Source organism: Sinocyclocheilus anshuiensis, unplaced genomic scaffold (genome assembly GCF_001515605.1).
Source record: "Sinocyclocheilus anshuiensis isolate Anshui unplaced genomic scaffold, SAMN03320099.WGS_v1.1 scaffold13, whole genome shotgun sequence".
In the NCBI taxonomy this organism is placed as follows: Eukaryota; Metazoa; Chordata; class Actinopteri; order Cypriniformes; family Cyprinidae; genus Sinocyclocheilus; species Sinocyclocheilus anshuiensis.
Genome location: NW_015538026.1, coordinates 1,449,136 through 1,476,852, shown reverse-complemented (window position 1 = coordinate 1,476,852; position 27,717 = coordinate 1,449,136). Strand labels below are relative to the sequence as shown.

General features: G+C 36.7%; 3 protein-coding genes across 5 annotated transcripts in view; 1 reads left to right on the top strand and 2 right to left on the bottom strand.

The window, feature by feature from the left end:
- Nucleotides 1-4,645: 4,645 nt before the first annotated feature.
- On the top strand, nucleotides 4,646-9,562 carry LOC107679458 (hyaluronidase-1-like). Of its 3 annotated transcripts, none has more exons than XM_016475021.1 (5): nucleotides 4,646-4,928; nucleotides 6,409-6,994; nucleotides 7,087-7,482; nucleotides 8,081-8,170; nucleotides 8,769-9,562. In XM_016475021.1, the coding sequence occupies exons 2-5, from the start codon at nucleotides 6,482-6,484 to the stop codon at nucleotides 9,270-9,272; spliced, it is 1,503 nt and encodes a 500-aa protein (XP_016330507.1). In that variant the 5' UTR covers nucleotides 4,646-4,928; nucleotides 6,409-6,481; the 3' UTR covers nucleotides 9,273-9,562. The 3 variants fall into 3 exon arrangements, with proteins under 3 accessions (XP_016330507.1, XP_016330498.1, XP_016330512.1); XM_016475012.1 differs by having other exon boundaries at nucleotides 4,646-4,943; XM_016475026.1 differs by lacking the exon at nucleotides 8,081-8,170 and having other exon boundaries at nucleotides 4,646-4,943.
- A 3,603-nt stretch (nucleotides 9,563-13,165) lies between these two features.
- On the bottom strand, nucleotides 13,166-18,610 carry LOC107679501 (uncharacterized protein C17orf59 homolog). Its single transcript, XM_016475071.1, has 6 exons — nucleotides 18,555-18,610; nucleotides 16,785-17,269; nucleotides 15,582-16,056; nucleotides 15,333-15,496; nucleotides 14,332-14,415; nucleotides 13,166-14,238 (listed from the first exon to the last, which is right to left on the bottom strand). Exons 2-6 carry the CDS (start codon nucleotides 17,256-17,258, stop codon nucleotides 14,113-14,115), a joined length of 1,323 nt encoding a protein of 440 aa, XP_016330557.1. The 5' UTR covers nucleotides 17,259-17,269; nucleotides 18,555-18,610; the 3' UTR covers nucleotides 13,166-14,112.
- A 3,978-nt stretch (nucleotides 18,611-22,588) lies between these two features.
- The window catches only part of LOC107680096 (semaphorin-3ab-like), a 17,825-nt gene continuing 12,696 nt past the window's right edge, over nucleotides 22,589-27,717 (bottom strand). Inside the window, exons 8-16 of the mRNA XM_016475864.1 lie at nucleotides 27,396-27,457; nucleotides 25,598-25,742; nucleotides 25,252-25,471; nucleotides 25,048-25,136; nucleotides 24,917-24,958; nucleotides 24,458-24,612; nucleotides 24,252-24,313; nucleotides 23,315-23,457; nucleotides 22,589-23,233 (exon numbers count right to left, since the gene is read on the bottom strand). Coding sequence (XP_016331350.1) covers nucleotides 22,829-23,233; nucleotides 23,315-23,457; nucleotides 24,252-24,313; nucleotides 24,458-24,612; nucleotides 24,917-24,958; nucleotides 25,048-25,136; nucleotides 25,252-25,471; nucleotides 25,598-25,742; nucleotides 27,396-27,457 — 1,323 coding nt within the window. The 3' untranslated portion in view covers nucleotides 22,589-22,828. The remainder of the gene's footprint in view (nucleotides 23,234-23,314; nucleotides 23,458-24,251; nucleotides 24,314-24,457; nucleotides 24,613-24,916; nucleotides 24,959-25,047; nucleotides 25,137-25,251; nucleotides 25,472-25,597; nucleotides 25,743-27,395; nucleotides 27,458-27,717) is intronic.

Below are 27,717 nucleotides of genomic sequence, written 5' to 3'. Positions count from 1 at the left end.
GTCACATGATCATTCAAAAATCATTATAATTTTCAATGTTGAAAACAGATGTTTTCTAAAGAACAGCATTTAAGTATTTGAAATAGAAATAATTGTAACACTATAAATGTCTTCACTATCAGTTTTGATTAATTTAATGCACTCTTGCTGAATAAAAGTATTATTTTTAAGTGTATACAGTGGGTATAAATAAGAATCACCCCCCTTTAAAAACAATTTAATTATTTGACCTCAACACCAAACGATATATCTGGCGGAAATCCAATACAGCTCACCATCCAAATAACAGCATTCCTACAGTAAATCATGGAGGTGCTAATATCCTGTTATGGGGGTGTTTCTCTGTAGCAGGGACTGGAGCACTTGTCAGGTTAGAAGAAAAAATGGATGGGGCAAAATACTGTCAAATTCTTGAGGGAAATCTGCTGCCCTCTGCCGGAAAGTTGTCAATGGGAAGAAGGTTTACCTTCCAACATGACAATGACCCAAAGCACACAGCAAAACTGAGCACACAGTGGTTGAAGGAGAAAAAGGCTGTCACGAAAACAAATTCCTCGTATGTGTAAACATACCTGGCAATAAAGCTCATTCTGATTCTGATATGTCTGGCGGAAATCCAATACAGCTCACCATCCAAATAACAGCATTCCTACAGTAAATCATGGAGGTGCTAATATCCTGTTATGGGGGTGTTTCTCTGTAGCAGGGACTGGAGCACTTGTCAGGTTAGAAGAAAAAATGGATGGGGCAAAATACTGTCAAATTCTTGAGGGCACAGTTAGTAGAGACATATCCCAACAGACTAAAGGCTGTAATTAAAGCAAAACGTGGTTCAATACTGACACAAGGGGATGATCCTTTTTCAGTGACTCTGGTTTTTTATTTTATTAAATTTTTTTCTGAAATGTTGGTGTTATATCTTTCACTTGGATGTTATAAGTTGCGCTGAGTAAATACAGCTGGATAAAACAATAACGGTGTCCGTCTTCATTTCAGGCTGTAAAGCAACAAAATGTGATTATTTTAAAAGGGGGTGATTCTTTTCTATACCCACTGTATATGTATGTACAGTATAGAACAGCACAGGACTGTGACAGTACATTAAAAGTAAAAAAATGTAAAAAGAAAATACTATAGTTAACAGCATGATGAACAAGCAACAATCCGTAACATGATGGTTCAGGTTGAGACTCAGGTCAGAATTTAAATTCAAATTAAGATTATGAAGGAAGTTTTTCTGTTGAGGTTAAGATCAAGGGGAGGCTGGTTTTGTGGCTGTGGTTAGTTAGGAATGAAGCACGGGTTAAGGGCAAGGCTGAGTTTAACCTTAAGTTTAAAGCTGGACTGAGAATAAGCTTTGTTGGTTTGAGGTTGAAGTTGGGATTCAGTCTTAAATTAAAGGAATTTTATAGGTTCAGTATAAATTAAGCTCTGTCAACTGCATTTATGACATAATGTCAGTTACCAAAGAAAACAATTTTGTCCCTTTGCTTTTGAAGTAAACCACACTATAACATTAAAATAACATTAAATAACATTGAAAAGTATATCCAAAACTATTATTTATTATATTCTACCCCTCACCCTCACAGAAACCTGTCAACTTTTAAAGTAAAACATGATTTATGAGCCTTCCAAACAGCGAGAAACACATTTCACTATATTTATGAGTTGGCCTTCACAAGAACAGTCAAACCTGTATTCACACACACACGAACGCACGCACGCACGCACACACACACACACACACACACACACACACACACACACACACACACACACACACACTCGTCTGGTCCATCTGCTAATTAAGATGATTGACCTGGTGATCCAGGTGACATAAAATAAATGAAAAAAGTGGTTTCAAAAGTGGTGAATTCATCATCTAGATACCAGTCACAAAAATACTTTTTTCCTCAACTACTGTTTTTCACTCAACTGCATTAACAGAAGCTCTATAGCTCACATTCTGGACACAAAATTCTAGTAGCTAACCATGTTTTATCAAATACATTATTTAAAGTAACACCGCTCACACATTTTCCTGGTATGACACAAACATCCACATGAAAAACATTTCATGGAAAGCAACCACAGCATCAAAATACTGGCTAATACTGAGAAAGGTGTCGTGTTTGCTTTATTCATACCTGATACAATGATCAGGCATTTTTCTATCTACACTCATAATAGATGCCCACTGCCCACATAACAAATTAATGTAAAATACAAGTAAAAATAGGTTTAAACTATCTTCATTGTAACTGCCTAGCAAGTAAACAGCAAAAACACATGAGCAGTGATTGTGTGAAAAGCAGGACTAAGAATAAATTGGAGTTAGAGGTGTTTACACTGGCTCAGTGGGGTGACCGAGGTCAATTCCAAGCCTCCACACCTGTTTCCATCTGCATATACAGAAAGAGAAGGACATAACAAGTGAGCTATATTTTCGAAAATATTCACATCCTGACTTCTTGAGTACAATTTCATTGTCATAACTTAAGGTGAGTCTGTGTTCTGATCATCTGTCTTCACTAAATCACTTTTAATATCATCAGTGTTCAGTCTAAATGCATATCAAGCACGATGACATAAAGGTCAATCTTACCAAAACCAACACTACACACACACACACACACAGAGAGAGAGAGAGAGAGAGAGAGAGAGAGAGAGAGAGAGAGAGAGAGAGAGAGAGAGAGAGAGAGAGAGAGAGAGAGAGAGACACACACACACAGAGAGAGAGAGAGAGAGAGAGAGAGAGAGAGAGAGAGAGATCTGTTAAATCTGCTTCCACAAAACTGGATGTCCATGTACAAACCATCAACACACACACGCACACACACACACATCCTTAACCCCCATCCACTGTCTGGGCCGGACTCATCTGAGCCGTTGCCATGGTGACGGACCTGGAGAGCAGGCATCACCTTAGATACCTCAAACAGATAATCTCAACTAAGCATATGCACACTCAAACACACACAACCTTGACCAGGTAAGACATCCACACGCATATGACATGAACATACAACTGATAACAAAAAAAGCGTACTGTGCTAAATATAAGCACAAGTGAATCTACAATTAGAGGTCAGTTTCAGATGTTTAATTAGAGAATAGACAAAGATGACCAGAAGTCTTAATTTCACTCCAGATTTGTCACAAATGCTACAGTTTTAACGACCTATAAAACTCAGTGAATCATTCAAGATCATATTTCAAAGAAATTTACATATTGAAAATGATGTAAATTAAGTCTCTTTACATTTTTGTTAATGTTATTATACATTATAATAATTAATACATTTTTGTTAATCAGGATAAATGCTTATGACAAATACAACTTTGCTTTACAAATGTATTTAAATTTTTAATAATTATTGAAATTATAAAATATAAATAACATGTAATATATATTTTTGAAGAATATATATATACAATTTAAATAATATCAATATATTATTTAAATTATGTACACTACCATTCAAAACTTTGGGGTTGGTAAGATTTTGTGCTCATCAAGACTGCATTTAATTTACAGTAAAAAAGTAACATTGTGAATGGTTATGCTTACTATTAAAGTAATATTACATATCGTAATATAATATATATATACATTTTAATAATTATTATGAATTTAAAATAACTTTTATATTTTAATATATTTATACACAATCCTGCAGAAATCATTCTCATATGCTGATTTGATGCTCAAGAAACACTTATTATTATTATTATTATTATTATTACACTTATTATTATTATCCATGTTGAAAACAGCTGTGCTGCTTAATATTTTTTGTTGAAACTGCACTAGTTTTTTTTCTTCTTCTCCTTCTCGGGATTCTTTGATGAATAGAACAACATTGCAACATTTATTTGAAATAGAAATATTTCATAACATTGTAAATGTTTTTATTTCTTTCGAACACACTGACACACACACACACATTTCAACCCGGTCAAGAAAAAAACTCCCTCTCATTAATTCTTCAAAACTGGTCATAAAAAATCTATTTTTTATGACTATACATTTCAATCTGGACATAAGAAAGACGAACAACCTGGAATGACACCAGTCACAAAAACCAAATCCTTCTTTTATCTTATCTGTAATACCAACAGAGTCTATAGAAAAGAACAGGATTATGCCAGATTATGTCTGGATGATATAATTGTGAATAATCTTGCCAGTGATCCTTTTCAGGAAATGGGATTAGACATCAGAAAATTGACAGAGAAATGAGAAAGACAGGAATGGGAGAAAGGCAGAAACCAGCAGAGATCAAGGAAAAAGGGATTTAAAGAGATTTAAAAGTAAAAAAGATATGAAAGGTATAGTTTGATATGAGGGTCATTCATGAAACCTAAATGTTCCATTTCAATACAGGTATGATGCAGAATAAAACAAAAACAGGAAGGAAAGAAACAGTCAATGCATTTTATAGTAAGTATTTTCTTTCTTTCTTTTTAAATTTTTGTGAATTTGTGTCACTGTGACACAGTTTTGTGCATATGTGTGCTTGGATGTATGTATGCGTGTGCGGGTGCGTGTTTTTGAATTAGGTGTGTTTGGTAGGAGGGAGTGGTGGATTAAGGGATTACGGTGAGTCTGATCATGTGATTGTCATGGTCCGTGGTGACCCTACTTACTAACAGATTACTCTGGTGAAGGTGAGTTAGACTGCTTTCCTCTCTATTTCCTCTTTCTGTCACTTCATCCATCCTTTTGTCAGGACAGCCTGTCATCTCATCCCTCATGGTTGGGCTGAAGTCTCTCCCTTCTGTGGCTTCCTGTACTGAGCCAGGAGACCCGAACGTGCGAACCTGCACAGAAACACTCATTTCTTATTATTCCCCATTCAGAAGAGTCCTCTTCATCTTGACCTTGCCTTCTGGATTCTTTGACCTGGAGATCCAATGCAGAGGTGAGTAATGCAGAGGTGAGTAACACAATCCAATACTCCGATCCCATCTCCTTAAGCACCTGATGAAGGAAACCAAACTATCAGTTAAACAACTGTGTTTTACTCCAAATGCTATAAATGAGACGGAAATTGGCATTATAAAAGCTAAGTCGATTCCCAGCCACTTCCTCGAAAGCAGGAACTGGCCTAAAACTATCACACCCAACAACAGAAGCTTACTTTGACATAGTCAAGTTTAACCGGATGAGAAAGAACAAAACTTTTAAATGTGTGAGAATGATAACATAGCTTTCAGTTTCAATTTCAGAGAGCCTATTCAGAGAAAGGCACTCATTTGACACAGAAAGATGTCTTTGCGTTCAGCTCATTACACATATATAACTGGCTCTCCTCTGTATGTGTCACAGCTATTATCTGGCATGGCTGAGTGGCCGAAATCACTTCAGAGTGAGCACTCCAGCGTAAAACAGGTACATGTTACATTTAGCAATGTTTCTCCCACATATGGAGAGCCACAAATCCCCCTAAACCATAATAAATCAATAATACAGAATTAGTACAGCTTATTAATAACTGTAGCTATTGTGGTATAAACTATTGTTAGTATAGTTTCCATGGAGATGGTTTCTTTTTCCCATGCTGAAAAGGATGGTTTACACGTTAGTTTAGGATAAAGCAGGGAGTATTTTCAAGGAATACACGAACAGCTTGCTAAACTTCTTCAACCATTAATAAATAGTAACTTTCGAATAACGAAGTGAAAATGCGTATGCTGCGGCAGACCGCCAGTATTTTTTCAAAGTACACAGGGATAAAGAGATCGATAAATATGTTTCGTCAGTGTAATGAGACGCAGGTGTTGCTTGGCCCTCTGGCGCCCTCTGTTGAAAAGCTTGTGAACTGCAGACTCGTATTAATACACTTTAAAGAGCGTTTAGCGCTGAATTTGGGCAGCACTAATGAATCCTGTTAGCGATTCATTATCCTAAAGTGTCTCCCTTTGTTTCCTCTGACGTAGCGTCGCAGCTCCATCTTTTCATTTGGTAAACAGGGACTTGTGATCACACTCTTTTTCTCTTTTTTTGTATTATTATTATTATTATTACTGTCAATGTCTGATACAAAAAGCTGTTGAAAATTTCGCCAGGAAAAACAAAGAAATATATCTAAATTATATAAAAATAACATTTTGGATTAAAATCTATACCTTCAGATATAATTAATGAGAGATTTTTTGATAACAAACCGTGGGCCTGGGCTCTCCTAACTTTAAGAGTGTGTGGGATGGAATATTTCTGTCCACAAGTTGTCCTAAATTTCAGTTGTTTAACCTGAAAGCTGCTTGATGCTTAATAAAACTGTGCAACTGAAGTTATTGTTGAATTGCCCCATGTTTCATTATGGACACAAACACACCAGAACAGAAATCAATAAATAACTGAGAAATACTTATAAGATGTCTCTATGCCTTTATCTCCAGACATTATCCCTCTCCAAGGAGGCTTTTGTGTGAGTTTTGGGGTGAGGGGCCCTGAAACCTCTTGCTCAGCTCCATGGCTGGAAGAAAACACACGTTCATCCTCCTCTCCCTTTCTCTTCTATTCCTCCTCTTCTGTCTCTTCACTCGTCCATGTGTCTGCGGTCCTGCCCGGGCCCCTCTTCTCGCTGGCCAGCCTTTCCTGGTGTTATGGGGGGTTCCAGACAAAGACTGTTTGGGTCGGCCGGACCCAGCTGCATTTGGGATGGAGTGGGAAGGCCGTGTGGCAATATTTTATGAGGACACGCTAGGACTTTACCCATATTTCACTGCACAGGATCGTCCTGTCAACGGTGGCCTACCACAACACACCAGCCTTGACATTCACCTCCAGAGGGTGGAGGGTGACCTGACGGCCTCATTACCCCAAGCAGGAGCACCTGGTTTAGGGGTGCTGCGCTGGCAAGAGTGGGCGCCTCAGTGGAACAGGAACAGGGGAATTAAAACAAAGTATCTTGTGGAGTCGAGGGCACTTCTCCGGGGATTTTTTCCAGACTGGAGCACAGAGGAAGTAGAGAAATGGTCTCAGGTGATGACAATCGCAACATATTATGATATTTCAGAGACTATCATTCTGCATTATGTTGTATAAATCTATGTTATGATTTAATTTCTTGTCAAGTTGACTTTGAAGCAGCAGCACAGTCCATAATGATGGAAACCCTGCGGGAGGTGAAGAGACTCCACCCACAAAGATTATGGGGCATAGCCCCATATCCTAACTGCTATAACTTTGACTCCACCCAGATAGCATTAGCCAATTACACGGGACGGTGCCCTGCGGCAGAAATGGCCCTTAATGATGAGCTCATGTGGCTGTGGAAGCGAAGCGGTACCCTCTATCCAGCCCTCTCACTGGAGAAGCTGCCAGAGGGAACTAAAGGGGCGTGGCTTTACGCAACCAATCAGATCAGAGAGGCTTTACGAGTGGCGGCTCTTGCAGGGACTACCTTTGATCTTCCTGTGTTTCCACTGATCAAGATTGTGTACACCTCCTCTAGCTCCTTTCTCTCAGAGGTAATGAACAGTAGGTTGCCATCTGTTGAGTTTAACAAAACCAATGGTTACAAAATACATTACACTCTAAAAAATGCTGGGTTGTTTCAACCCAAATTTGGGTCAAATATGGACTAACCCAGACTAACCCAACTTTTTCCATATTTGACCTAAAGCTAGGTTGAAACAACCCAGCATTTTTTAGAGTGTATAAGCGGGTATATAAAGAAAATATAATATACAGTATCACACGAGTACCCGCTCTATATCAGCATCTTTTCAACTGTTAATGGCGATTTCTGATGACAGTGCTACTCAGTGCATTTGTTGGTTGCGTCTTACAAGGTATTGTTGAAATTTAAAAATAACGTCCTTGTTTACAGCCACGTTTCAGTCTCTTTCAATATAAAAGTCAATATAAAAGTTCACAAACGGTGAAAAGGTTCCCGTGGTGATATCTGGGGTGAATATCTGGAAAAATGACCTTTCAGCCAATCAGATTTGAGGACCAGAAAGAACTGTTGTATAAAATATAATATAATATGAGGGTGTACCTTATAAGGACTTTGTTGTTACTCAGTACAACCTCGTAATTATGCCTGTATTGTACATGTATCAGATTGATCTGGTGAACACAATTGGAGAGAGTGCTGCTATGGGAGCATCTGGAGTCATTATATGGGAAAAATCCTTAGCAGTTAAAACACAGGTAATCATTCAATCATTCTTATATTGACACTACCATACAAAAGTTTGAGATCAGTAAGAATTGTACTTATTTATTTTTGGAAAAAAAAAAACATTATTCTGCAAGAACGCATTAAATTGATCAAAACTGACAATAAAGATATTTATAATGTTACAAAAGATTTCTATTTCAAATACACACTGTTCTTTTGAACTTTCTATTCATAACAGAATCATGAAAAAAATCACATTTTTCAGCATTGATAAAATAAATGTTTCTTGAGAACCAAATCAGCATATTAGAAGGATTTCTGAAGGATCATGTGATGCTGCTGAAAATTCAGCTTTGTCATCACAGGAATAAATTACATTTTAAAATACATTTGGATAGAAAACAATTATTTAAAATTGTAATAACACTTCACAATGTTACTGTTTTTGCTGTAGTTTTGATAAAAAATAATAATGCAGCCTTGCTGAGCATAAGGGCCAGAAGCATTAATTTACTAACCCCCAAAGGTATATATATCCCTCCACCTTCTTATTTATCTATTATAATGCTAAATGCAGATTCATGTTTGACTGATTATTATTTACATCTGCATGTGTGTCTCCTACAGAAATCCTGCTCAGAGTTCAGCTCGTATGTTCGTCAGGTTCTTGGCCCATATGCTGTCAATGTGACCACTGCAGCACGTCTCTGTGGAGTCTCATTGTGTCAGGGCCGTGGACGCTGTGTGCGTAAGAAACCTGAGGACCCCACATACCTGCATCTTCCTTCAGCCCACTTTATGCTTCTCCCAAATGGGGCAGAAGGTGTCCGGGCCACGGGAGAGCTTCCCACTGCTTACATAGACCTCTGGAAGAAGGACTCCCGCTGCCAGTGGTTCGAAGCCTTGGAGGGTGCAGCAGCAGATCAAGAATCTGGCGTGGTGCTGGAAAACCAAGGGAAAATAACATCACCAACAGTAAAAACAGTGGTTGGGATAAGCCCGAGTCAGAGTACCGTGGTTCCAGTGATTCAAGTGGCAGTAGTGCCTACCAAGCAGCCAGTGGACGGCGGAAATTCTGCACTTATTACACCCATCATCCTTCTCTCCTCACTGGTTCTTCATTATGTTTGACGAGTAGAGAGCTGGAGTGTGAAGGAACTTTTGTGAACCTCAGTTGGCCTTGATTTTGATCGCTAATTGCAAAAAGAATTTTAATATAAATACCCAAAGGAATATCTCTGTTAAGAGAATAGCTTCTGTAAAAGATAATCTCAGAGATGGATTTAAATTCACAGTCTGAACACGACTGAATAAACAGATCTGTTCTGCATCACCTGCACTTGAAAATGAACTGCATAACTTATATTGGATATAGTTTTTTAAAGGGATAGTGCTATCATTGACCCTCCACTTGTTCCAAACCTACATGAGTTTGTTCTGTTGAACACAAAAGAAGATATTTTGAAGAATGTTGGTAACTAAACAGTTGAAGGTAGCCACTGACTTCCACAGGTTGGGGGGAAAAAAATTCTGGTCAATAGCTATATCAACTGTTTGGTTACCAACATTCTTCAATATCTTTTGTGTTCAACAGAAGAAACTCATACAGGTTTGGAACAAGTGGAGGTCGAATAAATGATGACAGATTTTTTTGGGAGTGAACTATCCCTTTAAATTACGTACAAAATGACCCTGAATGGTTTTTGAAACAAAATTATCTACCTTCTATAATGTACTATATTACAATAACAGACTCAGTCCAATTAGACTAGCTATAATACATTTTTATACAAATAAATTGAGATTTTGTTTCTGCAATTCATACAAAATAAGTATGTGTGGAGTTAATATTACCTTCTATTTCCATCATGAAAACAAATTACTTTAGAAATATGATGTTTGTATTAACCCTTCGTATCATACACTACCTTTCAAAAGTTTGGGCTCAGATCATTTTTATTTTTATTTTATTTTTATGATACCTATATTCAGCGAAGATGCATTAAATTGATCAAAAGTTTTACATAAATGCTTTTCTTTTGAACTTTATATTCATCAAAGAATTCTGAAACAAATGTATTATGGTTTCCACAAAATTATTAAACAGCACAACTGCTTTCAAAATGGAAAATAACGTTTCTTGAGCACCAAATCAGCATAATAGAATGATTTCTGAAGGATCATATGACACTGAAGACAGGAGTAATGGCTGCTGAAAATTCAGTTTTTCCATCACAGGAATACATTGCATTTTAAAATATATTAAAATAGAAAACTGTATTATTTTGTAACAATATCTCATAATATGACTGTTTTCACATTTTCAGTTAAATAAATGCAGCTTTGATGAGCAAGAGACATCTTTCAAAAACATTGAAAATTCTTAATGACCCTAAACTTATATAATGTTGTATAGAGAGTGGGTAGAGAAAAGAATCACCCCCCCTTTAAAATTCAATTTTGTTGCTTTGCAGCCCGAAATGAATACAGATAATAAAACAGAATCACGGAGTTGGAAAAAGGATCACCCCCTTGTGTCAGTATTTTGTTGAACCACCTTTTGCTTTAATTACAGCCTTCAGTCTGTTGGGATCTGTCTAAGTTTGCACATCTAGACTTTGCAATATTTGCCCACTCTTCTTTGCAGAACTGCTCAAGTTCAGCTAAATTTGATGCAGTCTTCAAGTCATTCCACAGATTTTCAATGGGGTTTAAGTCTGGGCTCCGACTTGGCCATGCAAGGACATTCACCCTTTTCTCCTTCAACCACTGTGTGCTCAGTTTTGCTGTATGCTTTGGGTCATTGTCATGTTGGAAGGTAAACCTTCTTCCCATTGACAACTTTCTGGCAGAGGGCAGCAGATTTCCCTCAAGAATTTGACAGTATTTTGCCCCATCCATTTTTCCTTCTAGCCTGACAAGTGCTCCAGTCCCTGCTGCAGAGAAACACCCCCATAACAGGATATTAGCACCTCCATGATTTACTGTAGGAATGCTGTTATTTGGATGGTGAGCTGTATTGGATTTCCACCAGACATATCGTTTGGTGTTGAGGTCAAATAATTCAATATTAGTCTCATCTGCCTCAGAATCTTCATGACTGCATGTGACTTTCTTGAAGAGTGGCATTTTTCTTGCAACCGTCCCATACAAGACATTTGTGGAGAATTTGTGATATTGTTGTCACATGCACACAATGACCACTCTTTGTCATAAATTCTTGCAACTGTTTATCCCGGAGATCATTTAACAGTGTCTTGCCACCCATAGTTGATTGCTTGCTTCAGCTGCACTACCAAGGGCTGAAATGCTCTTTTCATGCTGAGCTAATCAAAATGACCACAGCTGATCACAGTTGAAATTTAAATGGATTTGTGTGCCACTGAGAAGGTGATTAGCTACACCTAACTGAGTTTACAAGTCATTTTTAGAAGGGGTGATCCTTTTTCTAGTGATTCTGTTTTTTTTTTTCTGACATGTTGGTGTTATATCTTTCACTTGGATGTTATTATTATTAAAAGGGGGTGATTCTTTTCTATACCCACTGTATTTACGTCAAACCTGCTTAAGACTTGTGACGGGACAGTGATAGCACAATCATAAAATGTCCTGAATACAGCCGGGCCGGGGTGTAACTGGCCTCTATCTGTCTAAACTAAAATCTAATCAAATGTTTAGTCTCTCCGTTTTATCTTTTACGCTTAAGAAAGAAAAAAAAGAGAAATCAGCCAAGTTTATGCTTTATCTGAGCAGTCTGTCCCAAACAAAACCATCCTCCATAATGAAAATGTAAAGCCTTTCCAAACATTCAGTGACATATATGAATGACTAGTAAGCAAATCTGCTGGTTTGTTAAATTAACAAATACCAACTAGAGGAGGAGGATAAGAACAACTACAATGTGCAAATTAAAAAAAATAAATGTGTGCATCTATGCGTTTACTTATCTGTGAATTCACCAGTGATTTTAAGGGGTGACAGAGCAAAACCTTTTATCCGCCAGTGTAAATTAATCCAGCTAAGGCCATATGAGGACACAAACACTCTCTCTCTCAGTCACTCACACACACACACACACACACACACACACACACACAAACAAAACCATCCTCCATAATGAAAATGTAAAGCCTTTCCAAACATTCAGTGACATATATGAATGACTAGTAAGCAAATCTGCTGGTTTGTTAAATTAACAAATACCAACTAGAGGAGGAGGATAAGAACAACTACAATGTGCAAATTAAAAAAAATAAATGTGTGCATCTATGCGTTTACTTATCTGTGAATTCACCAGTGATTTTAAGGGGTGACAGAGCAAAACCTTTTATCCGCCAGTGTAAATTAATCCAGCTAAGGCCATATGAGGACACAAACACTCTCTCTCTCAGACACTCACACACACACACACACACACACACACACACACACACAAACAATATGCTTCATAATTTCACCCTGATTAATAGTGCAGATCTGGATGCAGCTGTAACTGAACTCTGCAAAAGCAGAAGACGCTCAAAAGAAAACAACTGTATGTCAAAGAGCAATGAACAAATTCACCTTAAATGTAGTGAGGGGCACAAAAATCAAGTATCATTCTAGCAAATTTATTTTGTTATATAATAATTTAAAATATACATTGATGACAGACTGTTGGACAAATCAGGGTTATAGTTAGCAAGACAGCGATAAAGAGAGACGGTTCAAACAGGAACAGACAGAGAAAGGTAAAGATCATAAACTTTCATCCATCCTGAATTTTTTTTTTCACACCCACCTCCAATCTCTCCTCACCTTCCTCTGATTTGTGAGGTTCTAGTGATGAACACTTGCAGACAACAAAACAGTTAATCAAATTACAGGACATTTGTCATGACTCTCAATACGGTAATCAAGAGTCCAATATTTGTAGGCGAGCCTTTACGGTGCTTGTGTTAGGAATAGTTCATCCCAAAAAAATTTTAATTCTGCCATTATTTACTCACCCTCATGTCGTTCCAAACCTGTATGACTTTCTTTCCTCTGAGGAACACAAAAGAAGATATTTTGAAGAATGTCCTGGCCACTCTTTTCCATGCAATTAATGAATGGAGATTATGAATGTAGACTGAAGATTTCAAGCTTCAAAAAAGACGTAGGTGCATCATAACAGTAGTTCATATGATGTGTGCACAACTCTTCCAAAGTCATACGATATCTTTGTGTGAGAAACAGATTGAAAAGTAAGTCGTTACTCATGATTTATGGTGATTGTATGTATTTTCTTCAAAAAATCTCCTTTTGCACTCCATGGAAGAAAAAGTAATACAGGTTTCAAACAACATGAGGGTGAGTAAATGATTTCAGAATTTATTTTCAGGTGAACTATCCATTTAACAATGGTCGCTGTGAAAAGAAGAACTGATCTGGGATGCATAGCATCCATCCTGCAGAAACAAAGACATCCGGGAGGAACAAGTATACATAGAGCATGGCTTCCATACTGGCGAATATTGGTGTTAAACTACTCTATGTCTTAAATTTGAGGCCATTACAGATGGTACATTTAACACCAACGACGCAATCCGTCAAAATACCTACCAATAGTTCCAATCACACACACTCACTTCATAAACAGGCAACAGTAAAACCAATCAGTCGCCCATAAGCCACCAACAACAGAGAGTGCTTCCTGTGGTCACGTGAAAGATGTTGGACGGCATGAATCACAGGGAGTCAATTTTGCAGTGTGAGGGGAGGAGCCAAGACAAAAGGAGGTGGTTGAAGATGTGGTCCCCGAGGGGAAGGGTGAGAACCAAGCTGTCTCTAAGGGGACGAGCACTTGCAGAGCATTGCTAGTAAACATTATAATTAGCAAATTGCTTCCATTGCACGGTGTGTAGCAGAATGACTGCAGAAGGCGGAGCCGCTGCTTTTCTCCAAGGGATGGAGTCCTCATTCGGACAGGGGGTGTGGTTTGTTGCCATAGTTACTTGCAGATGGTCTCTAGGGCATCAAGGGTTCGTTTGATGTCTCTGATCTGAGCAGCTAGAGCATGTATAGGTTGCATGGAGCGATCTAGCTCCTCACACCGGGCCATGAGTGTGTACATTCCCTGGAAACACACATACAAGTACATACAGCTCAAAATAGAAAATAAAATAAAAATGAAAACTCGCCTGACTACATAAATGTAAGTCACTCTCACCTTTATACTCATGTCCACTGACTCTCCCAAACTGTCCACAGAATCTCTGTATGTCTGGATATAGCCCACACTTAAAGCAGTCATCTGGAGAGACACAACCTTTTAATTTATATTCAAAGCAATATGTGCACTTCTCGGTCCGTATAAATGAATATACGGAATGAGGGTTGCATACATAAAAAGTGAAGCCAAAAAGTATTTAGACACTGAAAACCTGTAACGTTTGAAAACCCTTAAAAATATTCTGTATTTTTGCACAAATTTGACCCACATTGTGATCGGATCATCCTATAACTAAATAAATATAAATTAAATTATACATTTACTACCGTTCAAGGATTGGAGTCAGATAGATTTTATATATTTATTTGTTTTTTTTTAAAGAATTTAATTCTTTCAGCACAGACACATAAAATGGATCAAAAGTGACAGTAAAGACATTTAGAAACTAGAAAGGTATAAAAGTTTTAAATGTCAGATAAATGCTGTTCAAACCAGAAAAAAATGTTTCATGTTTCAACAAACATATTTAGTAGCACTACTGTTGGATACTAAGAAATGTTTCTTGATCACCAAATCAGAATATTCAAATGATTTCTGAAGGACAATGTGACACTGAAGGCAAGTGATGGTTACTGAAAATTCAGCTTTACCATCACAGGAATAATAAATGACTCAGAACTGGCTTTTCTGTGGAATTTTCTGTGGAATTCTGTGAAACAGTATGCAGATGGGCCAGGAAGCATTATCTAACATCAGTGGAAAAAAGGTGAAGTGTGAAGTTGAGGAGAATTTACTTTATATAGTCAATTAAAATCACCTTGAGACCATGTGGCTAAAAACTAGCTCAAAAATGGGTAAGAGTTAGTTCTGAAAAAAGGAACAGCACAATTTGTTTGCAGAACAAATGTTTGTTTGCACCTGGTTTGGTATTTTGAAATGCGGCTTAAGTGTCCAAATATTTTTTTGGGTGGCTGTATATGAATCAGGGTAATACTCACATTCTGTATAGTTCCATTGAGGCTTCGCAGCATCAGTTCTACACTCTGAGCCACATCCTGTGTGTGTTTGTGCAGGTCTACCAGCACTGACGGGTCAATGGGCGGAATATCAGCCGGCCGACGCAAAGAGCCATGACCACGTACCACAGGCCCAGAACAGTCCGCTGAAGTAGTCACACACAAATCAAATATTACTGATACATGACATAACAAATCAAAAACTATTTTTTGACACCCTCAGATACTCACAATCCGTGTCCAGACTCAGCCGCGAGCTCATTTTAATCTTCTGTTCAAGATTTTTGGTGATGAAGTGCGTGAGATCTCCATCATGGCTGACGGTTCCCTCCAATTCGAGGGCACTGGATATGGTAGCTCTGCGTCCTTCCACCTGGCCACCTCTAGCCCCGCCTCCTCGTGCACCGCCCCCACATGCCCCACTGATCTCATCCAGGCTCTTACTGTCCTGCATGCCACGCACGACTCGATCTGGTACTGACCGTACACGCACCTCCGCCATCACATGAGCCGGGCACGGAGAATCGTCCAGGTCTGGCAGCAGAGTGGGTGTGGCCTGGTTGGGAGGAGGTGCCGGAACAAGGGGAGGGGCCTCATCAGGAGAAATGGAAGCATTTGGTTGGACTTCATCCAACGAATCTATATTGGCCCATTCATCAGGTTCAGAGCGAGTGGAAGGGTGTTCAGTTGAGAACAGACCAACTGGCTGTAATTTGTGCAGATCAGTTTATTTGTTAAAAAGTTCAAGATAAACAGCAACAGATATTTGAGTCACACAAACTGGACATAATGTTAAATTATTTCACTATTAATTAATAAATTAACTGAATTAAATGTATTAATTTATTGGAATTATTGTACGACATTTAAGATTTTATTATTAATTATTGTCATCATTATGTTAATATTTGTTATATTATATATAAATTAGTATTTAAATTGAGTACAAAAGCATGCATTTAACTCCTTAAATGTAATTTGTGGAAATTATTATTATTATTAAATTTGTGGAAATTATTTAATTATTATTAAATGAATTAATATATTTGTTATTATTATTATTATGTTAGTATTTATTATATTATATTAGTACTTAATTAAATGGAGTACGAAAGCATAGATTAGATTTAACTCTTTAAATGTATTCTTAATTTGTAGGACTTGTTTATTTATTAATTTTATTATTATTATCATTATTATTATTACTATGTTAGTAAGTTTAAATATAATAACATTTTTGGATTTTATTTAATTATATATATATTATTTAGTCAGTTAGTTGTTTGGGTTTTTTTCCGAAAATTTCCAAAAAACATCATAGAAAGTTTCCATCTTTGCAACCCTACTAATAATATTAAGTAAACTAATTATTACATTATATATTAGTATTTACTTGAATGAGGACCAGCGCGCATCCTTGATTTAACCCCTTACCTGTACAGAAATAAGTGTCTCCTTTTTTTGCTTGATCTCTCTCTTGTTGACATAGTTCACCTCTCCATCACTTGTCTTTCTCTCATCCTCCTCCCCTCTCCATTCTTCCAGTTCTTTTTTAGAGTGGCCGTGTATTAGTTCAGTCTCACAGGAGTGCGTGTTCTTGTGTGAGCGGTCTTCAGTTAGAATATGTGCACATTGGTTGTGCTGAACCAGTGAATCTGTAGGTGTGGACTCAGAGTGATCTATGTGTGTGTCTCTACATGAGTCCATGTGGTGAAGTGTGTGGTTGAGAGTCTCTGACAGGCCTGAAAACCCCTCGTGAGGCTCAAATTCAGCCCCATCCCTGAACTTTAACCCCTGGGTGGAGAATCCATGAGGTCCTGACCAATCTGAAGCTTTGGGAGAGTCAGAGGTGTCCACACCATTGCTTGCTTCTTGCGCATCCTGACCGGTCACAGAAGAGTGGCTCATCCCTCCACCCGCTGCAGCAAAACAATTCATCTTCATCACCATCATCATCATTATCATTGAAGATGTAAAGCTAAAGTTAAATGTGATGCAAGTCATAAATTCTTATTCAAATGTGTACAAATGATAGTTTATCATTTATATTTCATGCATGAGTTTGCATGATATTATATGGTAAATTCACCATAGTTTAATTTTTAATAATTTTCATTTTGTTAAACATTGCATTTTATAAGTAAATCTATTTATTCCCCCCGAAGGAAGAATAAAATAAAACATGGCATTGCAAATAATCTGTAACAGCATCATGAAATGTTTTCACTCAAACTACACCATGAGGACATTAATATTAGACCAAATTGCATATCTAATCAATTTAAGACAGCATTATTTTAGTATCATTAAGATAATATTATAGTTTTTAATAATATTTTTAATTCGTTTTTACTATTATATTTTAAGTTTTCCGTTAATTTTAAAGTTTTGGTAATTTTTACTATTTCTATATAGTTTTTTATTAATTTTATTTGCTTATTTAGTTTTAGTTATTTTAGTACAAGCTAAACTAAATGAAAATGAGAAATAGTTGCCTTGTCAGCTGAAATAAAATAACTGATTTTATATTATATTTTATTTCAGTTAACAACACAATAAAGCAACAAAAATGTTTTTATGGTTTTAGTTTTAGTATCAGTTAACTAAAATAACCATGATTTAAAATAAGTCATTCGTTTATTCTTTATTTATTCAAGTTGTGCTATTAAAAGCAAAACCTCGGTTATCATGAACGCTCTTGCAGATTTCACTTCACATATGGAAACACACTGAGTCTGTTTTGACAGCTGTCAGTTCATTCGTTGCTAATCAGTCTATTGGGATATTTACTTACAGACATAAGCACTAAAACCTCAAACGATTTTATCTAGTGATGAAGTGTCTCTCTAATGGCAGAGAAACTGAAATCATACGACGCTGAAATCACCAGCAACAATGATTTGCGGGTCTCAAAATTCATGACGTACAAACGAAGACATTTTCACAAACATTCAACATCACAACCAGACAAACCAGTCGAACAATAAATATGTTAATAAACGGATCAAGGAAGCGACAGTGGTCACCTGACGTTAGCTTTAAGATAAGCATTAGCTGTAATGCAGGCCTATGAATTCGCAGTTATTATGCGAGATATCAGCGAAAACCCGCAGCCTTGTGACTATTACTGTTTGAGTTTGGGCGGATTTGTCATGTTTCAGATGCATGTAATGCAATGGTGGATTGGTGAAGTTAAATGTTTACCTGCAGCTCTTCGCTCAGGATGTAGGTTGCCAACTGAGTCCGCACTAAATATTTGTCGTACTGAAACACAACGTTGACGTTATAGTTCCACATAACATACAGGTATAAACCTCATGACATAAAAGACGCGTGTAAAATTGCATGTAAACGCATTCTGTGTTTTTATATACTGATACTTTAATGTAGTTTATCAGAGGACTGCGTTATAGAATTAATAAATAATAAACCTGTGGTTAATTATTCATTTATTTGCACAAAGAGAGATGTCTAGACAGCCTGTCCAGACAGACATGTAGTACACACATTTCACCACAAAGGGCGGTAGACGCCGCGGATTGATTCAGCTACTGGCGTTGCTCTCTCCCACGTCCTGTGCAGTAGGCTGTGTGTATTTTTACCCTGCTGCCATTCTATAGGCTAATCAATAGGAATTGTCAACCACATCAGTAAAACCTAGGTCAGCTTTGACCCTGTCACAAAACCCTTACCAAGACTAAAACCTCTAAGATCCTGTTATTATCCAAAAAACCTCCCCCCTGTAATAAAGCCCTCTGAAGTAGAGCCAGAGTAATGCACTGTCTTGACCCTTACTTACTCTCTCGACCTCTTTAGGGGACTGTAGTCAACATGAAACAACATTCACCAACAAGTCATTTTACATCAGTAATTTCATATATTTCTAAGTGAAACAATGTATTCAACATGAAAAGTGTACTGTAGGGTGGGACTTGATTATTATCCATCATGATTTAATTGGATTGTAAAAAGTGGTTGTTCCATACTGGAATAGAGCAACTGTGAAGGACTACTTCCTTTTTCCACTTTTAAACCACCTTTGAGGAGGCTTTTTCACCAGTCTGAAGATCAAGTTCACCTTTGGTAGTATCTCTTGATGTATCTAAATGGTAAATATGTTGTTATTTGCAATCACTGCCGTGTGACCTTCATTACATTAGATTACATTAAATTACAGCATTAACTATTGGGTTAACACTTTATTTTAAGGTGGCCTTGTTACACATGTTACATGTACTTACTATTATAATAACAATTAATTAAGCATAAGTACATGCAAGTAACCCTAAGCTAAACCTTAATCCTAACCCTAACCATATAGTAAGTACATGTAGTTAATTAATATTACTCAGCACTTAAATGTATAATTACACTGTAACAAGGACACCTTAAAATAAAGTGTAACCACTATTGGCTTTTTAGAAAGGCTAAAGCAGTAGCCTAAAACATGCCTAAATAGCAATTTGCTATAGGCTAACATTTACATTTTACCCAGTGTGGCCTATAGGTGACATCAGCTGAAAAGGACATTTGTTTTCAGAGGTGGAGGAAGTGATTATATTTTGATGACTTTTTTTTTTTTTTTTTTACATGTTGGTATAATGTGTGCTGAGTGATTGTGCTAAATAAGATCAGGAAAGTCTATTAAGACAGTAAATTCAATAAAGTTTTGATTTCTTGTCAGTATTCAACAACAGCAAGGCAGACATTTTCCTTAATAGAAAATAATATATTTCTCTCATTTTCCTTGTGTTTCTCCTCCAGTCTCTCCCCTTCACTTTGTTATTTGCATCACCGATCTCATTTACTCACATATAGGCTCTCCAATATTTGGTATTCACTTCTGGGAGTGTTTTAAGGGGCAGCCGTATCCAAGGCAACCCGCCTAGTCAATTTCCCAGTGTCCTGTCATTCATATAGGATGCAATATGATGTGCTCATGGAATTCAAATGCTTGTCACACAGCAAGAGGTACCAAGAGAAAATTCCAGCACATGTTTGTGCATGTGAGAGTGTTTCTGTTTATATTATACAGACCAAAAACAAAAAAACTGTTTGACTATTATGATATATCAGTGATAATTTTCTGCTTAAAACAGGATTGTTTCTTGGCTCAGATTAAAGTTCAAGACATGTTAGATGTTGGGATGTTGTATAATACTAATGCAGTCATTTTTTCTGGTACTGTATAAAGCAGTATATGTGGATGTTATTAATATTACAAAATGGAATACATTAAGTAGTGCAATGTTGAATTCTGTTCTTTTTCTCTCAATTTCATGACAGTCTTCCAAAACACTTTATTCAAGGTTCAAAGTCCATTAATGAAATCCAGATTTACAGTTTAAGGTAAGACATAGTCACACGATTCATAAGGTTTAAATTATTAAAGGCAGGATTTACCATATGTAAAACATGAACACGAAACATCTATTCTTTTTTATGTATTTTATGACTGTTAACAACATTTGAGTTTTGTTTGAGTCTCTTGGCGAACCGAGCTGCTCCAACATATGAACAGATCTCTGGTTCTCTCTCTGTCATGTGGTGTGGGTCTGACCGCATTTTAACTTGCTCCTCTTCTCTCTGTTTTTGTACAGTACTTTAAAGCCTTTAAAGCCTTTTTGCCATTATTTTATTTTTTATTTTTCCATCCTTCTGAATGGAGGCACTTCAGGGCGGGTGCCAAACTTCTTGGCAGTCGTGCATCTGTCCGTGTGCAGGAGAAAATAGCTGCCGTTTCAGTCCAGTAAAATAACACACCCTTTGTGCCTCCATCGTTCCCCAGAGAAACACAGTGTTCATCATCCTACGGGATCTGTTATATTTTGGGACTTTTGCTTTGACTGACATCAGAGACAGAATTACACCCTATTCAAATATTTAAAAAAAAAAGACCATGTACAATTTTTACACTTAAAATGCAAGACAATATAAACACAAAGCACAAAAACACAAGGAAAATAAATGCCATGAAAGATAAATAAGGAAATACATTTCAATACAGTCTTTTTAAACAAAGAACATTTTAAGATGCTCCCTAACTTTGTAAGATTTGTCTTTTGTTCATCAGAGGATAATTTGGGGACACTTCCTTGCCCTAAAAGATTTGTCAAATATGCTTAACACAGTCCTCAAATAATCAATTCGTTTTTAATATTAAAGTAAACACTTCTTCTTGACCACACCTATTTCAGATCATTCTTAATTTGCTTAGCAACAGTCCTTCACATGATTCAGATACTAGCTTTGTTCCAAAACCTAGTGAGCTGCCTCATTGCCTACATAGGCAGCATTCTACTTGTCAATGAACTCATTAAGAAATTAGAAACACTCTACAATTCTGGACAACACACAAATATTCTTGACATGCAATAAAGTTTCCAATTAGCATGTCAAAGCACACATTAAATATTTGGTAAGATAATATGTTTTTAATTACACTACTGTTCAAAAGTTTGGGGTCAGTAAGATTTTTTTCATGTTTCGAAAAAAAGTCTCATGCTCACCATCAATTTGATCAAAAATACAGTAAAACAACTAAAATAATTGTTTTCTCTTTTACTATATTTTAAAAACGTATTTTAATCCTAGGATGGTAAAGCTGAATTTTCAGCAGCCATTACTCTAGTCTTCATTTTCACATGATCCTTCAGAAGTCATTCTAATATGCTGATTTGGTGCTCAAGAAACATTTCTTATTACTATCAATGTTGAAAACAGTTGTGCTGAATAATACTTTTGTGGGAACAGTGATACAAATTTTTTTGATGAACAGAGTTCAAAAGAACAGCATTCGTTTGAAATATAAATCTTTCATAACAATATCTTTCCTGTCACGTTTGATCAATTTAATGCAATTTTATGCACAATAAATGTGACCCTGGACCACAAAACCAGTCTTAAGTGTCAATTTTTTGAGAATTGAGATTTATACATCATCTGAAAGCTGAATAAATTAGCTTTCCATTGATGTATGGTTTGTTAGGATAGGACAATATTTGGCCAAGATACAACTATTTGAAAATCGGGAATCTGAGGGTGCAAAAAAAAAAAAAAAGAAAAATCTATAATTTTGACCCATACAATGTATTTTTGGCTATTGCAACAAATATACCCCAGCGACTTAAGACTGGTTATTAATATAATAACATTTATAATTAATATAAATGTATTAAAAAAAATCTTGCTGAGCCCAAACATTTGAACAATCTATATTGATATACTTCTTTGAATGAATTGAAAGAAATATAAGTTGATCAAAATTTTTCTCTTCTCATCCCCCAACTTGCATGTATTTTTGAGCTTGTTGCTTGACAATGCTGCCGCATACAGGCAGCTCATTAGGATTTGAAACAAACCAAATGTCTGTTAACATGATGTCATGCATACTTGAATGTACTGTGAATATACTGTATATTGCATGTTTTGTTGTATTCTTTTGTTTTGAGCAGCTTTGTAAACACCTGCGATTTGTTCTATGCGCTCCTTGGCAGCCTCTGTGCTGAACCCTGCATTCGGCTCCGGTTCTTCCGCCCCCTTCCTTTCTCCTTCTCTCCCCCTCCTCTGTGCCTGTGCCGGTCTGCTCTCTTTCTGTCCTGTTTGTTATGCTTGTGATTCCCTGATTCCTTGTTGTTGTGATGCTGACTGAGTTCTTTGCAGTGTCGCTCCAGTTTGCCGTGGTTGATCAATGCCATCACATCCTGGTACCATGGCTGGGCGGAGACAAATGTGGGGCTCCACACAATTAAACGAATAGTAACGGCTGTCCAGCGGAATCCATGTTCTTCTAGCTGACAGTGATAAACGCCGCCGTGATTGAGCTCAGCCCGGGGAATGAGGATGCCCCTGTCAATGACAACCAGCTGCTCCCCAGATGTGACCTGAAAGACAGAAGGTTCAAATTTAGAGACATCTCAATATTTGATAATGTTTTGAGTGTGCAGGCATGAGTGTGCATGTACCTTATGTTGCTCCAAGCTGTTCTCGCCTATGTCTTTAAACCAGGTGACTGTGGCATGGTGAGATTTGGGTAGGCACTCCAGGTAGGTGCTGTTACCCATGGCAACAACTAATGTCTTCTCCTCTGCCTCCACCTGAAGACCAGCTGAATAACAATGAATAGAATAAGAAAAATTAAATGAATAAATAATTTAAATGAAAGAATTTCAATTAAATTTTAAATTAATAATTTTATAGTAATATTAACAACTATAACAAATAATAATAACAAATATTATCATTACTACTACTACTACTATCATTACTATTATTATCATTACTACAGTTCTAATTAATTGCTGGCCTATGTGCACATGAACATGGCATTTCTCACATAATAATAATATTTTATTATTACGTTTTTTAATGTATTAATTGATGGTCTATGTGCACATACACATGGCATTTCACACATAATAATAATATTTTATTATTATTATTATTACAGTTTTAATTAATTGTTGGCATTTCTCACATATTATTATTATTATTGTTGCATTTTTTTGATTGTTGGTCTATGTGCACACATAACATTTCACACATAATAGTAATATTTTATTATTTTTGTTAATGATAATATTATTACTAAAATATTTATTTATTATTATTATTTCTAATTATTACTATTATTCACATTTTTTATTTAATTAATTGTGCACATAAACATGGCATTTCACACCATGGGCACGGCGCTTTTAAGATTTAATTACTTTAATTATAAGTGTTTTTCTAAAGGCACAAATGGTAAAAGTTTATTCAACCTTTAATAAGTTTCCACCCAGATTTAATGAGCAATGAATGAAATCGTAAAAACGCATATAAATAAACACAAAAATGACACTGCTGTTCCAAAGCAGGATGTTTAGCAATTGTAAATGTCTGGTTGTCTGTGTGTCTTACCTCCCTGTCTGACACACTGGTTCAGCGGGTTGCCGTCATCATTAACATGACGAATGTTTCTTCTGCAAATAGGGAGGAATGTTTCAAATCAGATTTATTTCAGATATACCAAATACCAATGCGTTTTGGTTTCAGTGTACTGGAAACTGCTGATGAAATGGATTCTATCAAACAAGCTGCCCATACAAGTGTGAGATGTGTGTCACCTGCGTGCAGTTGGCACGTAAGGGCTGCAAGAGTGGCCATCCCAGGTGCAGTATGGGTCTCTAGCAAGACAGCATTCAGCGCAGGCTTGGCCGTACAAATCGCAGTGGAACAGACCCAATTGAACCACACCCTCTGCTGATCCAGCAAACAGCCACTGCTGGAGATCTCACACACACACACACACACACACACACACACACACACACACACACACACACACACACACACACACAAACACTGATATGGGCTGTGATCCTGTTTATTGCTTTTTTTTCAGTAAGCAGGAAAGCTGGGCCAGAAACACAAAGATCTAAATCAGTTTCATTTTAAATATCTTCCACCCTCTCACGTTGCCATGGCGACAAGATGGGAAGGTTTATAAAAGTGTGTCAGTGTATCTTACATGCATATTCATGTGTGTTTGTATGTATGTGTGCTTCCACTGATAAACATGGTACCTTTTTCTTGGACAGCGTCATGGCAGTGATTGGTGACTTGTTCTGTTGAGTGACAGAAGATGAGCAGTTAATGTTTCAAGTTCAAAAGGTCATCCCAATGAATCTGGAATGTTAAGCTGCAGAAGTTTTACCTTAAAAACCTGCAGCTGTTCCAGAGTGATCTCCTGATTCTGTCCGTTGGCTTTAGGGAGGTGAATCACTTTCAGAACCAGGCCAGAATCTGAATACACACATAAAATACACACAGTATTTAAACTAACTAAATGGACGTCACATAATATCCATCAGAAATTCAGCAAACCTAGTTTACGTCAGTATTCACCACAAACACACACCTGTGCCAATGAACAGCACGTCATATTGTCCATCCACCGCCTCCACTCTGTCCGCAAGGAGGCGGGTCAGTTTATAAGGCACGCCCACTCTGATGAGCAAAGGATGACCCCCAAGTGGATTTACCACTTCCTGCATTAAAGGATGTTTGCGGCTAAAGAAGATGACATCATCAGGATATTCCCTTGTTGATTTGAACCCTCCATATGTGCTGCTGGGACACTGAAGTTTGACAGGAAGTTCAGTATTATGGTCCAAAAATAATAATTTACTGTACATGATTTTAGAATAACGTTTTTATACTTTACATTATAATGCTGTAATGCCTAATTGTATTTGAACACTCACTGTGCCAGGTCTGGGATAGGGAACTTTGCCTGTATACTCCGTCCACTTGTACTGTTGACCCTCCCTATGAAGGAAATTTCCTTTAAAAGCTCTAATAATGTCTTGCATTCTGTAAACGCACACAGCGGATCCATTCAAGACATTGCTGTTGAGATAGGAAACAAACACACATAAAAATAGAAGCATGAATTATTAATTGATTGAGATATAAGCAGACAGCATCAACTAGCAATGAATAGCAATCAATCGCAATGTATCACATCAACAGAATTAATCTTATTCAGTTCCCCTACATGTTTTTGGCCAGACTTAATTCCAAATTAAACCAAGCTCTGGTGGCACAAATGAAAGTGGCACTTCAGTTCAAGTGTGAAGCTAGTCTGCAGCAAGGCACGGACTCCTCAGCAAGGGTTAAAATGTCATCTGATCTGAACTGAATTGAATTTGGGTCTGCCTTGAAAGCTACAGTCTTTACAAGTCTCTGAGAGATTAAACACACTCAGTGGAACAGCTTAGCAGAAAGCAATAACACTGTCACTCTTTCCATACAGCTTTTTCTAAATCCATTCTTCATTGTGCACTCCACCCTATGCAACCTTCCCAAAAACCTTAGACAGACACACACACATTTTCACAAACAAAGAGGAAGGCATATGCTATTTGACATGGCTGATGTAAAATTGGTTCAACTTCTAATGTGTTTTAAACATCATGGGTGCATTATTAATGTCATCTTAGACCGGAAAGTATGACTCAGTAATACTGCAATTTTATCCACACCCTTAACCACATAGGCACACACAGGGTTGTCATGATGTGCACATTGCTCTTTTTCATACAATTAAAGTGACCAGGGGCCATCAAGTTACAAAAACGACAAAACAGCATCAAAAAACACTACCATTACAGTAGTAAACTTGACTTCTGAAGCCTACAATAGCTCTGTGTGCAAAGTTGTTGTGTGAAATGTGAGTTGTTGTGTTATTTACTGAAAATCATATATTTACAATTTGCATATTCAAATGTAGTGACTCGTGATTTGTTACAAGTAACATGTGACCCAATTAAATCAGCATCATGACAACAAAAAGCTTTGAAGATTCATATTTGAATATAGACTACCATTTAAAAGTCACCAAGCCTGCATTTATTTAATAAAAAAATAAATAAAACAGCCATATTGTAAATTTGTTTACAATTTACAATTAAAAATAAACACACACACACACACACACAATATATTCCTATATATCAAAGCTGAATTTATTACTCTTTACCATTACTAGAAATCATTCTAATATGCTGATTAGCTGTCATTTTTTATCCTTGCTGAATAACATTAATACAATTAATTTTGAAAATTTTTGTTTTGATTTGAAAGTTTCTAAATTTATTATTCATCTCTATCAACATATAACAGCTTGAATTTCTTGTCTTTTTCTCAGATCTTTTGTAAATAGCTTTAGAAGACCTGGAATATAGCACATAAGATATATAGACAAATTTGATGGTGATTTTTGTCACTTTTGGAGCTTGACAATCCCTAGCCAGTAGCCACCATTTAGTTTTTTGTTTTTTTTATGAAGAAGAGCAGCAACAACATTCCACTAAACATACCTTCTTGTGTTTTTTGCAAAGAAAGTCATATGAGTTTGGTATGACTTGAAGCTGAGTAAATGATGACAGAAATTTCCTTTTTAATGTCTGCTCTTATTTCAGCTATGACTTAAGTCTCCAAATGTAATTTATTACAGTCAAATGTTTAAAAATTGATACCAGGTCAGTGTGTAAGACTCACCTGGTAGTGGTGAAGAGCCCATAGATGAGGGGGTTCTTTTTTTCCTTTCCACGCTGAATAAAAATATCCTCTACAGAAAAACAGAAAACAGGTTTAGAATATTAAACATGCTTTGTATGCACTTTAGTCAATGCTAATGAAAAAGACTGTGTATGTATGGTCTCTGGTTTCATCTCAAGGCTGTATCATGAAAATAATATTTTCCTGGTCACACTCTCTTTCTCATTCAAAAAAAACGTGTGTAACACAGCATTTTTGTGGTTTCACTACTGTTTAAACACACACACACACACACACACACACACACACACACACACCTATA